Here is an 11425-nt window from a genome sequence, read left to right as displayed (position 1 = left end):
AGTGAAGGCATAACCCAACATAACCTCACAAATGTTCAAACAAAAATATTTTGATAATTTCTTATCGAGATTTTTTATGCAAAACAAGATTCTTTTCAGTGATTTTTCAGTGGAAGTATCTTCAAAGGAATTATCAGAAGATGATGAAGCGAAATTTAAAAGAAGACACAGCGCTTGAAGGGGAGAATCTCATGAAAAAAGGTAAGTTGAAAAATATTGAAATCTTCCGGATGAAATATTTTGTGGTTTCTGGGAAGTGAATCTCGTGGAGAGGAATCATTCGCCTTTTGGGGTGTCCTTGGTGAGTGCAAGTCGCGTGGGTAAGCATGATTCTAGCGACATTGTGGCACTGGCAAGAGAAATTTCAACTGCAGATGAAGCTCTAAAGCACAGGGCAACAGGGAAGCTTAGTGTGATACTGGAGCAGGTTAGTACCATCTGGAGATATGAAGATGAGGGATATTACATGTTTCTGGGATATAGATAAGATTCCTGCAGCAGCAAGCAGCTCAGATCATCAAAGAAACTGAAGCTAGCAAAAGTGTGCATGAAGCAGCATGTAATTTTAAGAAGGTTCCCGGAAAGTCTTATCATCTGTACAGGAGGGAATCTGGTCAGAAATATCTCAGTATGCTATCCCCTGAGGTAACAAAAATTTATTAACTACACTAGAATGTAGTAAAATAGCATAAGATCAATTTTTAGGACTGGTCCGGAAAATGCAGTCACGAATTTTTGGGCACTTTCCGCCTCGAGCATGATCACAGCTGGACACCGCAGGAGCTTACCCAGGATGTGGATTCGAAGAGACTGTGGTCTGAGCGTCTGCTGGAGCATGGTGTGTCGAAAGTACTTGAGATTGAGCATAGCAGCGATTGAATAAAAATTGGTTAACCCTCTAACGGTGTTTTCTTTAATATGCAAAAAAAAAAGTTCTAAACTAAAACAATGTTTTCAAGGATTATGATCCAATAAAGTCGAAAAGGGATAGATAATCCTAACCGGCTTATGTTGGTGAGATTCTTAATGTGAGCTAACTCGGAGTGCATGCAAATTCGATTTAGAGCTGAAGTTGGGAGACGTCATTCAGTTATCTTGAATCAAATTCGTGAAATTATACAAATTTTGTATTTAAACCAAAATATCAAGGATTTGGATGAACTGGCACAAAAGTAATATATGGGTGAAATGTAGACCAGAATGTACTCTATAATTTTCCTATAGAACATGATCTCATCGATTACTCAGAAGTCAAGATAAGCGAGGTTTTTTGTTTCTTAACTTGTTTTTTTTTCATCCAGAGTGCCCCAAGTAGTCATTTGTTGAACTTCAACTAGGGTAAAGTGGTACAAGTTGGACAGTGGTACAAGTTGGACAATGGTATAATTTGGACAGGGCTTTTCGTCTTGATAAATTTACTACTTCATTTTTATTTGTATATTTTTAATGCTTTAGTTTTATAATTTGGTTTCTTGTGCTTAGAAACAAATTTTGTACTGTATTTATCAAGAAAAAAGCCATGTCCAACTTGTACCGGCGAATTGTCCAACTTATATCACTAATTCCAAATTATACACTTTACCCTATATCAAGGAATTGTTGTATTTTGTGGGACTTTCCATTTAAAACCCTATTTTAAGTGCCTTTGTGGAGTAGAGGCAGTCAAATTGGCATCTGAGTGATTTCAAAGCGTTATTATGGGAAAAATCAATTTTTTCACACTTAAACGGCAAAATCGGAGTGATAGCGTAGTCTGAGTGGAAAATGATGTATAGACGAAATGTAGAGACAAATGTCCTCTACAATTATGCCGAAGTAATCATCAAAATCGGTTCAGCGACAGTCGAGATAATTGAGGTTATGTGATATTGAAATTGGTTTTTCGACTGTGGCGCCCCTGGTGTTGGTCCCACAAAGTTCAAATATTCTAGAAAGTTGTAGCATTTGGTGAGACCTTTCGTATAAGCCCTCAGTCATCAAAATCGGTCACATAGAACCGGAGATATGATTTTTTCAATTTTGTGAACTTTGACCCCTCATATCTCCGGTTCTGTTTTAACCACAGCGCAAATTTGCACCATTTTGGAAACGTCCTAGACTGGACTACAACATACTAAAATTTGATTAACTTGCACAATGCCGTTTTTGAGAAAAATTACTTTGAATTTCGATGAATTTTGACGCTATCACAGCACCACCTGTGGTGACTTTTTGAACTTCCATCTGAAAGTGCTCATCGAGACGAAACCAAAAAGGTAAAATTTAGGCCGCTATGTTAATTAGAACCGGAGATAGAGGCCGGTCAATGTTTGAACTTTGACCCCTTATAGCTCGGGTCAGCGGTTTTAGATCGACTTAAGGTTTTTTTTGTTTGATAGGTATAATCAACGGCTACAACATACTAAAATTTCAGCCCGATTGCATAAGGAATTTTTGAGTTACAGTAGAGTCTTTTAAATTCGAACGCTCGGGGGGTATTTTTGACATTTCTCACCTCCCAAATTCGAACGATTTTTTCAAAACTAACGAAATTTGTGTGAGATTAAATTGTACTTTGAATCAAATTCTCGTACTTTCTCGCAAGTTTTTGTGGTAACATACTTCCTTTTCATTTTACACGACTATAATGTATGTAAACATTCAGGAAGAAGCACATAAATATGATTTTCATTCACCTAGAATACGGACCTTCTAACATAACCTCACAATTGACATTTTGAATCCAAACGGCGTTCGAATTTGAGAGATTCAGATTTGAGAGACTCTACTGCATTTAACTTTTAAGATTTAAAAATTTTCTTTTTAATAATAGCGCCCCTAGCGGTGGTTTTATGAACTTGCGATGTTAGAAGGGGAAGTGGCATTTCATGAGAGCTTTCCAAAAAGCCCTAATTTTTTAAATTCTGACAATTAGAACCGGAGTTATGGCCATTTTAAGAATTTTTTTTTGGACCCTTATAGCTCGGGTCAGGGGGGTCGGGTCGGGAAACCTTAAGTTTGGTATTGATGTAAAGCTCTAAGGCCCAGCTATAACATACTAAAATTTGAGCCCGCTCGATGCCATAGGGGCGGAGCTATTGAGAAAACAATAAAAGGGGGGTCTTCAAAATGGCGGAAGGAGGGGTGGGGTGTGGGGGGTCAATGCACCAAGTTGCAATTTTCATGCGATATATAACCTTTGCCGAAAACCGCAAGTCGATATCTTTTTTAGTTTAGGAGCTATTAAGCTCCAAAGATCGGCCGGCCGGGAACGTAAAATAGCCACATATATATTCGTGATCAGGAAGTGGCGAAACACATTTTGGCCAAGTTTGAGGTCGATCGGACGACATGAAATTTTGTTAGGATTATAGTAGGTGAGATTGTTAAAAATCTCACCTAATACAGTGCCCGCTTTGTAATCCGGATGATTGGGAGACAATATGACAGATGTCCGCTTCGTAATCCGGATGGATTTTTTGAATTTGTTCAACGTCTCGCAAATATAATACAAGTTTTCTTTGTAGAATTATAATAAAAGTTTTAAAGAAGATTAAAAAGACATAATTAGAGAATTCTATGCTATTATACTTCATTTATTAAACAAAAACATCACAGGATAATTCATCTTCATTGCTGAACATACATGCATACATGACCTAAAAATTATTTTAAATGTAATGACCACCTGGAGGCTGTCTTACCCGTTAGCTCTTTCGGCTCCTTTAGGACACTGGGTACCCATGGAAACAACAATTTTTTTAGACTATCTAGAATCGATAAAAATCCGATTCTTCTGGATAATTACAAACTATAAGGATGTCCAAATCTAGGATATTTTTGCAGGATCCCAATTAACTCCTGAGCTAAGATATTTTTGGTCAAAAATGGTGAATTTTCGATTTTCTGCTTCCTTGCAGATATTGTGACTTTTTTGATATTTCTAGACTAGAATAAGGAAAAACCCCTCGGGGCCATTAAGTATGATAACTAACAATTACAGATTACATAAATTCGAAAAACATTTTTTTCTTAAATTTTCAAAAAACTTGTTCAAACTTTATGGGTACTCCTCGTCCCCAAAAATCTAGAGGTCAAATGTAAGGTTATCCCGCCAATGCCCGCCATTTGCTTTTTGACACCAACCTTGTAAGAAAATTCCAAGCGGGAGCGACATTTTTGCCAATATATGGCCGATAATTTTGACATTTGGCAGCGAGGGAGATTGCTTTCAAGGAAGTTTTTCCTATTCTTCCTGATTTTGGTGAATTCTGATTGTCCAGGAAGTGTCTTTTATGCTTTTGAGAAAGCTTAATGTGTCTACAATAACATCGTGTTGAGAGAAATGTGTTTTAAAGTGTTATTGTGTGAAATATTTTGAGGAATCTGTTGGCAAGCAGGAGCTGGGTGTCTTTTTTAGCACTTCCTGGACATCCCACAAGATACTGGTCAATAATTCACCTTGTTTTAGTTAACAACATCGTACAGGAGTCCTTTGACATGCTCAAATAGTTTACAAAATCGATAATATTGGCTTTGGGAAAATTGAAGTTTGTATCCTTTGCGTTCTTTTGGGGACGAGAGTATCCATGAGTTTTCCAATTTCCCAGAGGCGGAGAAAATTCTTTCTCTGTAAAAGTTCTTTTTTTTCTCATGTATTTTTTTTCTATTTGACTTTCTTCTTTTGTTTTTGTTTCGCTGCAATTTCATAGTGGCGATCAGGCTGTGAAACGGATTTTGTACCGTGACTTCACTCTCGGGTGCCTTTATCTGATTGGGGGTGGTCCTTTAAGGAGACAATCTGCTGAACATACGATGGTGTTCAATGGCCTGGCCCGTAGGCCGTTGCTGGAGTGGGATCTCTCTCTTCCGGCTTCACCGGTCTCTCTGGTCCCACATATTTGTGAAGCTCAGGCCTGCGACAGTTGGGTCTGACTTTTTGTCTCCGGGAATCTCTCCTTTTCATTTCTTGGTGGGCAGTGTTGATGCGGTGCATCATCCTAAGTACCCATCTATTCGCGGCTGTTTTTAAGAATGCCTACTTTTTTTATCTTCTCATACTTGTTAGTTAAAAGTAGTATTAGCTTTAGTTAACAAAGTCGCTTGACATCAAACTTTTTTTTTTTAATTATTATTATTATTATTATTCATCACACGCGGGCGATTGCCCAAATGGCTGACAGCTCCTACGAGCTAGCCAGAAAAAGAAAAAAAAATTTTTTTTTTCTTCTTTTTCTTCTCTCAATGCGTTCTGCGAGTTTTGCATATAAAAGCAGCATTCCAACGGTAAATTAACTAACTAAATAAATTAAAATTGTAAAATACTTATGATCATCCTATGGATGTATGGCATATACAACCTGAGAAGGAGTTTTCCACCGTTTTCACTCTGGAGTAGGTTGGTAACCAACGCTCAGACGGCGGTGGCCGCAGAAAAATATTTGCAATTTTAATTATTAAAGTACTATGTATCGCAGAGCATTGATGACAATAAATCTATCTATCTATCTATCTAGTATCATATTTGACCACTTAAGAGTTACAATAAAGTGAGTTTAACTGAAATTCGTTCGCTGGATATATTGTGGTCCGGAATGAGTTAGAGAGGGTTAAAATTCCTCATAGAGCATTTTCCAATGGCGACTGAAGAGGAGCTTTGAACCTTCGGGAAATGGAAATCTGAGAATTGGACTGTCTCGCAAACACTCCACAATGTCTGGGTCTAATTTTCTTTTCAGCATTTCCAGGGTTATCCTAATTTTTCTGCGAGATTTTACCCGATCTGGTGGAGGTGCGTAGATCACGATGTCACGCTGCGGGGACATGTCCGTCGCTTCCTTTAGCTGTTCCGGCGACTTTATGGGGCTAGCAGGGGATTTAGTGTTGGAGATCTGAGTAAACCTTCGTTCAAATATGTCAAAAATCAATGTGGACGAAGTTGGAATTGTATGCCTGAGGTAGAAATCGTTCTTCATCTCTCTAGCCATTTTCCAGCCAATCTTCTCAGCCAGCATCTCCATGGTGATCCTTATGCTCTTTTGAGATACCTGACACTGCTCTGGACTGTAAATGACGATTTGTTGAGCACTGTTTGGTCTTCTCTTCGGGGAATCCTTAGGACTATCGCTTTTGTTTTCCTTGCTTGACGTGCTGGAATCAGAGTCAAAAATTTTACGAGTCGACCGCGCCATCTTCGGAAGCTTCACTTTCTGCCGCACCCATTCACGTTCTTCGTCAGATTCGCTGGAGTCAGACGTAGAGCACTCAAACGCACCAAATCTTGTCCTCTTCCTTGTCGCCTTCTGTTTGTCCTTGCGTTGATCTTGCGTTGAATTTTCCTGCGGAAGCTTCGAATACTCGATGGCTAGAGGTTGCCTGGAAGACTCGAGAGCCAGAGGTTGTCTTGTGAATTCAACAGACAGTGGACACTGACGAATTTCCACTGGTGCCCATTGGTGTGCATCCTGGTAGCAATATTCATTGATGGTCATATGATGAGTTCTCTGGATTCTCTTATTCTTGTTGGCTAAAATATATGCCGCTCCATCAACAGACGTTGTGGAATTATTTGATTCCATCTCCATATATGACGAACTGAAGTTTGCCATCCGAAAATGACCTGAAATATTATTACCCCAGAAAGCTGAGGATGTATCTCCATCCATATTCCGGAAGTTGTTCTTCAGCCAATCCGACACCTTCTTCCCTTTCTTCTGATATTCCATTTTCCGGATTTGATTGTCAAGAATTAAATTTTTCTTCTTAATCAACGGCAGGGATTTTTCAAATATCTCAAGGGGATCAAATTGCTTAACTAGTGCAAGACTACCCTCAGTTTCAACAGGCACCTCCTCAGCTTCAATTTCTTCTTCCATATCATTGTCAAGCTCTTCAGAAATTTCCTCTTCTTCGTAGCTTCCAAAATCATCCAGCTCCTCTTCAATGTTTCGGTATTTCTGTACAAAAAAAAATGAGAATCAGACTTTCCAGATAACAAAAAATAATCAACCTCTTCAAATTTTTTCCATTCATTTGCTCGTTGCACAACTGCTTCCACAGTTGGCAGAAAGGGATACAACAGCCTGAAAAAAAACAATGAATTCCATGTTACTGAATTTTCAATAAATTCTGACAATATTTACTCTTCTTCCATGGAAAAACGGCTTGATAGTCAGGAAAACTCTCGATTTAGAAGCCAACTTAAAGTTTCCGCGGTTTATTTGACGTCTATTCTTTTCCCAGAAAACACATTGTGAATTTTCCAAGAGCTAACGCATACTACAAAAATATGAGTACTAAAAAGTTTGAAATCCGCTCCTTGGAAATAAGGGGCCAACCTAGTATGGTTGACTAACGGATGGAGCATTTTAATTCACAAATGGTATATTTTTCTTAAATTCTTTATAATTTTTAAGCCTTAGATCCCACAAAAATAAATATAGGGTAGAGTCAGCCCTTTTGGTCATGTAAGCACTTTTAGCCACCTAAAGTAAAATCACATTGTAAGGCAATCATGAGTTTATTTAGAACAGGAAAATGCGTCTTATTTCGTGACCTCTACTAATCTAACGAATCAGAAAATCATATTTGATTTTGTATCGACTTGATTAATTCTAAGATATTGAAAGAAATTCTCGACAAGGTAAACAATCACTAAAAAAACATGGGATTCTTAAGAAACTTGTCAAATTCCAAAAATTTCGAATTTTACGACTTGTCCATATACACTACTGGCAATAATCATAGCTCCAATTTTTCATATTGTAAAAACTTTGAAAAAAAAACATTTTTTAGAAAAAAAAATTAAAAAAAAAAACATTTGAAGGTATTTTCAAACCGATATGAAAAATTGACATTTGAATTTTATACCGTTAGAACTGTGAGTACTGTGATAGAACCTTTATCAAAATGGCGATTTTCGGGTGGCAATAACCCAGCAAAATTTCGTTCTGCAATTCCGCAATTTTTCTTCTTCTTCCTTTTTTAACGGTCATCATTCAAAAACCGCACTCGACCGCACTAGCGATCGTTACGGCAAATAACCAAAGCTATCAAAATTTGTCTCGAGTAAGCGAAATCTCACATCTGTTACTTAATGGCTGCTTGAGAGACGGTTATTTTAAATCTATACATTTTATTGGAAAAATTGACGAAAATATACTTAATGAAATGAAAAGAATATTTTTTTTATAAATAATAAATAATTTTAAAGGCCTGAACTGAAAATCACATCGCAAAATTTTTTTGTTCTCAAGAAAATTCTTGTGCAACTTATCAAAAAATGCAGAATTTTCGGTCGGGAGTATGTTCATTACTGCTATTTAATCCTTCTCTATAGACAGCATAGCCTCACAGTATTTATATACAAAATATATCATGAAAACCGTGATTATAAAGTTGATAAATAATTTCAGAGAAAATATTCCAACTTCCAAGTCCATTTTGACAGAACGACATCTTTAGGAAAGTGCCGAAAATTCATAAAATTTTCTGTAGAAATTCTGCAGAATTTTCGACAGTTACCTTTTCAAATCTGACGAATTTCTGCAGAATTTGCCGGGTGCCGGGTGGGAATTATAGCTCCACTCAATAAATTTGGCTCCAGGGTATTAATTTTCAATTAGTGAAGGTAAACATCTTTTAATAATTTAATTAATAACTTTATTAAGCCAATTAGAATCATTTTTATAAAGTTTTTCATGAATTTTGCTGAAATTTTGTAAGAAAAATGTTTAATGAACAAAAATAAGGGATTAATTAAGGTCTTGAAGGGGATGAAAATTGACAACCAAAAAATTTCCATAAAAATGACAAGATCCTATCATCTTTCATCCGAATTTGTCCATATAGCCGACATATACATTTTAAACCACTCCCAGGGTTAAAAATCTTCTTTTGTTAGAGGCAAAAGTGTGCAATTTTCCGTGTTACAGTTTTGTTCCAGAATTCTAAAGACCTCCTTAGTCACTTGGAATTCTGTTTTAGGGGCAGAATCAACAAAACATGATGAGACTAAGCAGTCAGCATTGTTTAACATCAAATTTCGGTAGAAAACTTGTTTTTTCGACTGTAAACTGTAACACGGAAAATTGCACACTTTTGCCTCTAACAAAAGAAGATTTTTAGCCCTGGGATGTTAGTGGTTTAAAATGCATATAACTCATATCAACGCATCGCTGCGCGGCTTTTACACGAATGCAGACACAAAGCAGATGCAGGTATACAGTTGCTGAGACAACCGAAGATATGTCGTCAGTTGCATCACCTCTGTCGTATCTGCATTTATTTTGTATCTGCATTCGGTGCAAGCTACAATAGAGACGTCTCCTCTTGCGTGAAATGCTGACACAAAAGAAATGCAGATACGACAGAGGTAGGTAGATGCAACCGACGATGTGTTAAGTGTTATAATAACACATGTTACCATTACATAGCTTGAAACATTGTTTCTTTATTAAACCAGGAGACTTCTTGGGAATTCTTGGGTATCCTGTTGAAAAAATTACATTTTCTGCAACAATGAACTTTTCAGTACTTTTCGCCATGTTGTAAACACATTTTCGCCATTATTTCAGCACTTTTTCGCCACCTGTTTTTATTTGAATTTCGAGAAACACCATCCACCCAAGAATCAATGCTCTTGCTTACATATTGCGCTACTGAAATTCCCTCTGAAATCGAACATTTTATGACACACGTGTATTTGCGATTGTGCGTGCAGTGCACAAAATTCAGGACGATGCTGATTTTTTTATATAAAAATGAAAAAAAAACCTGATCAATGAAACTCATTTAAATACTATTTAATTTTATTTGATCCCTTTCTCTTTAAGTCTTTTTTCCATATTTAAGACAAATTCATGAAGAATTTTCACCTCAATTTGATCGATGCGCATTTGATACGTTCTTGATTTCTTGAGCTGCTTTGCGGCCTGATACTCTTCCCTCCTTCCTCTAGCAAAATATTTTTTTCCGATGATTTTCCCCACAGATTTTCAATAAGATTTAGGTCAGATGAATTTGCTGGGCAATCCACAATTTGCGTTTTTTTTTTCTTGAAACCACTCCATTACATGCCTTGCTTAGTGAATTATCGTTTTATCTTACAGAAAAATTACATTTTTGACTGGGTAGCTCTTTAACCAGTCATTTTAGTGGTTTTTAGTGATTTGCATTTTAAAAAAAAAAAAAGTGAAACATATCAATAATCAATATTTTTAAATGTTAAAAAAATTCTTTTTTTATATTTCTAAATCTAAGAAGCAAGCACCTTGCATTTTACAGAATTGAATTTTTCTGAAATTTTCAATATAATTTTCATGACAAAGCTTAAACTAATAAGTTTAGTACTAAAGATTTTAGTCCAGCCGGGTCAGACAGCAGCGCACCAAACTGAAATACTGTGAGAAATGCCAGTCAACTTGACGGAGAAGAAGAAGAAAGTCGTGTGAGTAAGAATGTGGCTAAAAGTGAGTGAAAAAATAGGTGGATAATTGTTCAATTTGTGCTTTTTCTGTGGTATAAATCCCGGGGATGGTGTTTCTGTGGATAAACTGAGTGAAAAACTTGTGTGTTGAAAGATATTTTGATGTGCTTCTGAGTGAGTCTTTCCCGGACACAGGCAGTTGTCAAGTAGTAGCCCAGGCATCAAATTGCGAGATAAATTGTCCGTAAGTGCACGTTCCAATCCAATTAGACTGTCCATGGGTGCCCACTCCTCAGCCACAGCCAATTTTGGTGACGAACTGAGTGGGAGGAAGTGGCATTTTTGGGGAACATTCTTCCCAATACGAATTGCTTCGGGCTCCTAACTTTCGGGGCGTCTTCCGGACATTTCAATCTCAATAAAGAGATGTTTAATCGCCTCCTAAGGTCACCTTTAGGCAGATTGCACACCTTCTTTTAAGATTTTCTTGCAAGAAGCGCAAATCCGAAGATTCCCGGACTGGGTGGGATTTCTCAAGACACCTGCTTGATGCTTATAGTCCGGAAGTGCTTGAAAGGACCAGTAAAAATTCCTTGAAAGTTCCTTTAGATCCTCCGTATGTTAGCACAAAAGGGCTTTTGGTAATTATTGTCAGAAAAACCTCTTGAAAAATTACTGATACCCAAAATTCAGGGGAAAGCCCAGAAGAAAGAAACTGATCAAACACGGTGTCATGAATCACTCTCAATCAGATGACTAAAGAATCTCTCCACTCCAAGTATTTGTCAGTCAGTGGGATTCTAAAAGTAGCAGGAATTCGTAAAGTCAACAAAAATGCTTGAGCTCTATATATTTGAGGTCAGTGTTGTGGTTCAGGAAGAGATTCCTAATTATTATTGCTTTTTAATGTGATACAAGTTTACCACTAAAAGACACCGAGTCAGAGATTTGGAAACATTCTACAGAGAGACTTTATCGAAATGGGATTAAACTTAATGCTAGAAGAGAATCTAAAATAAT

General features: G+C 37.0%; 3 protein-coding genes across 7 annotated transcripts in view; 2 read left to right on the top strand and 1 right to left on the bottom strand.

The window, feature by feature from the left end:
• Window positions 1–26: 26 nt before the first annotated feature.
• On the top strand, window positions 27–902 carry LOC129805829 (uncharacterized protein C1orf50 homolog). Its single transcript, XM_055854020.1, has 4 exons — window positions 27–201; window positions 258–427; window positions 484–645; window positions 706–902. The coding sequence occupies exons 1-4, from the start codon at window positions 141–143 to the stop codon at window positions 877–879; spliced, it is 567 nt and encodes a 188-aa protein (XP_055709995.1). The 5' UTR covers window positions 27–140; the 3' UTR covers window positions 880–902.
• A 4580-nt stretch (window positions 903–5482) lies between these two features.
• On the bottom strand, window positions 5483–7273 carry LOC129805816 (uncharacterized). The gene is made up of 3 exons (XM_055854001.1): window positions 7122–7273; window positions 6989–7061; window positions 5483–6935 (listed from the first exon to the last, which is right to left on the bottom strand). Exons 1-3 carry the CDS (start codon window positions 7130–7132, stop codon window positions 5589–5591), a joined length of 1431 nt encoding a protein of 476 aa, XP_055709976.1. The 5' UTR covers window positions 7133–7273; the 3' UTR covers window positions 5483–5588.
• Window positions 7274–10377: 3104 nt separating this feature from the next.
• The window catches only part of LOC129805803 (E3 ubiquitin-protein ligase MIB2), an 86474-nt gene continuing 85426 nt past the window's right edge, over window positions 10378–11425 (top strand). For all 5 annotated transcript variants that reach the window (XR_008752127.1, XR_008752126.1, XR_008752128.1 and 2 more), the window contains exon 1: window positions 10378–10649. The gene's annotated coding sequence lies outside the window, so the exon portion shown is untranslated. The remainder of the gene's footprint in view (window positions 10650–11425) is intronic.

This window comes from Phlebotomus papatasi, chromosome 3 (genome assembly GCF_024763615.1).
Source record: "Phlebotomus papatasi isolate M1 chromosome 3, Ppap_2.1, whole genome shotgun sequence".
NCBI lineage: Eukaryota > Metazoa > Arthropoda > Insecta > Diptera > Psychodidae > Phlebotomus > Phlebotomus papatasi.
The sequence above is the reverse complement of the archived record's forward strand: the minus strand, read 5'-3'. Positions and strand labels throughout refer to the sequence as shown.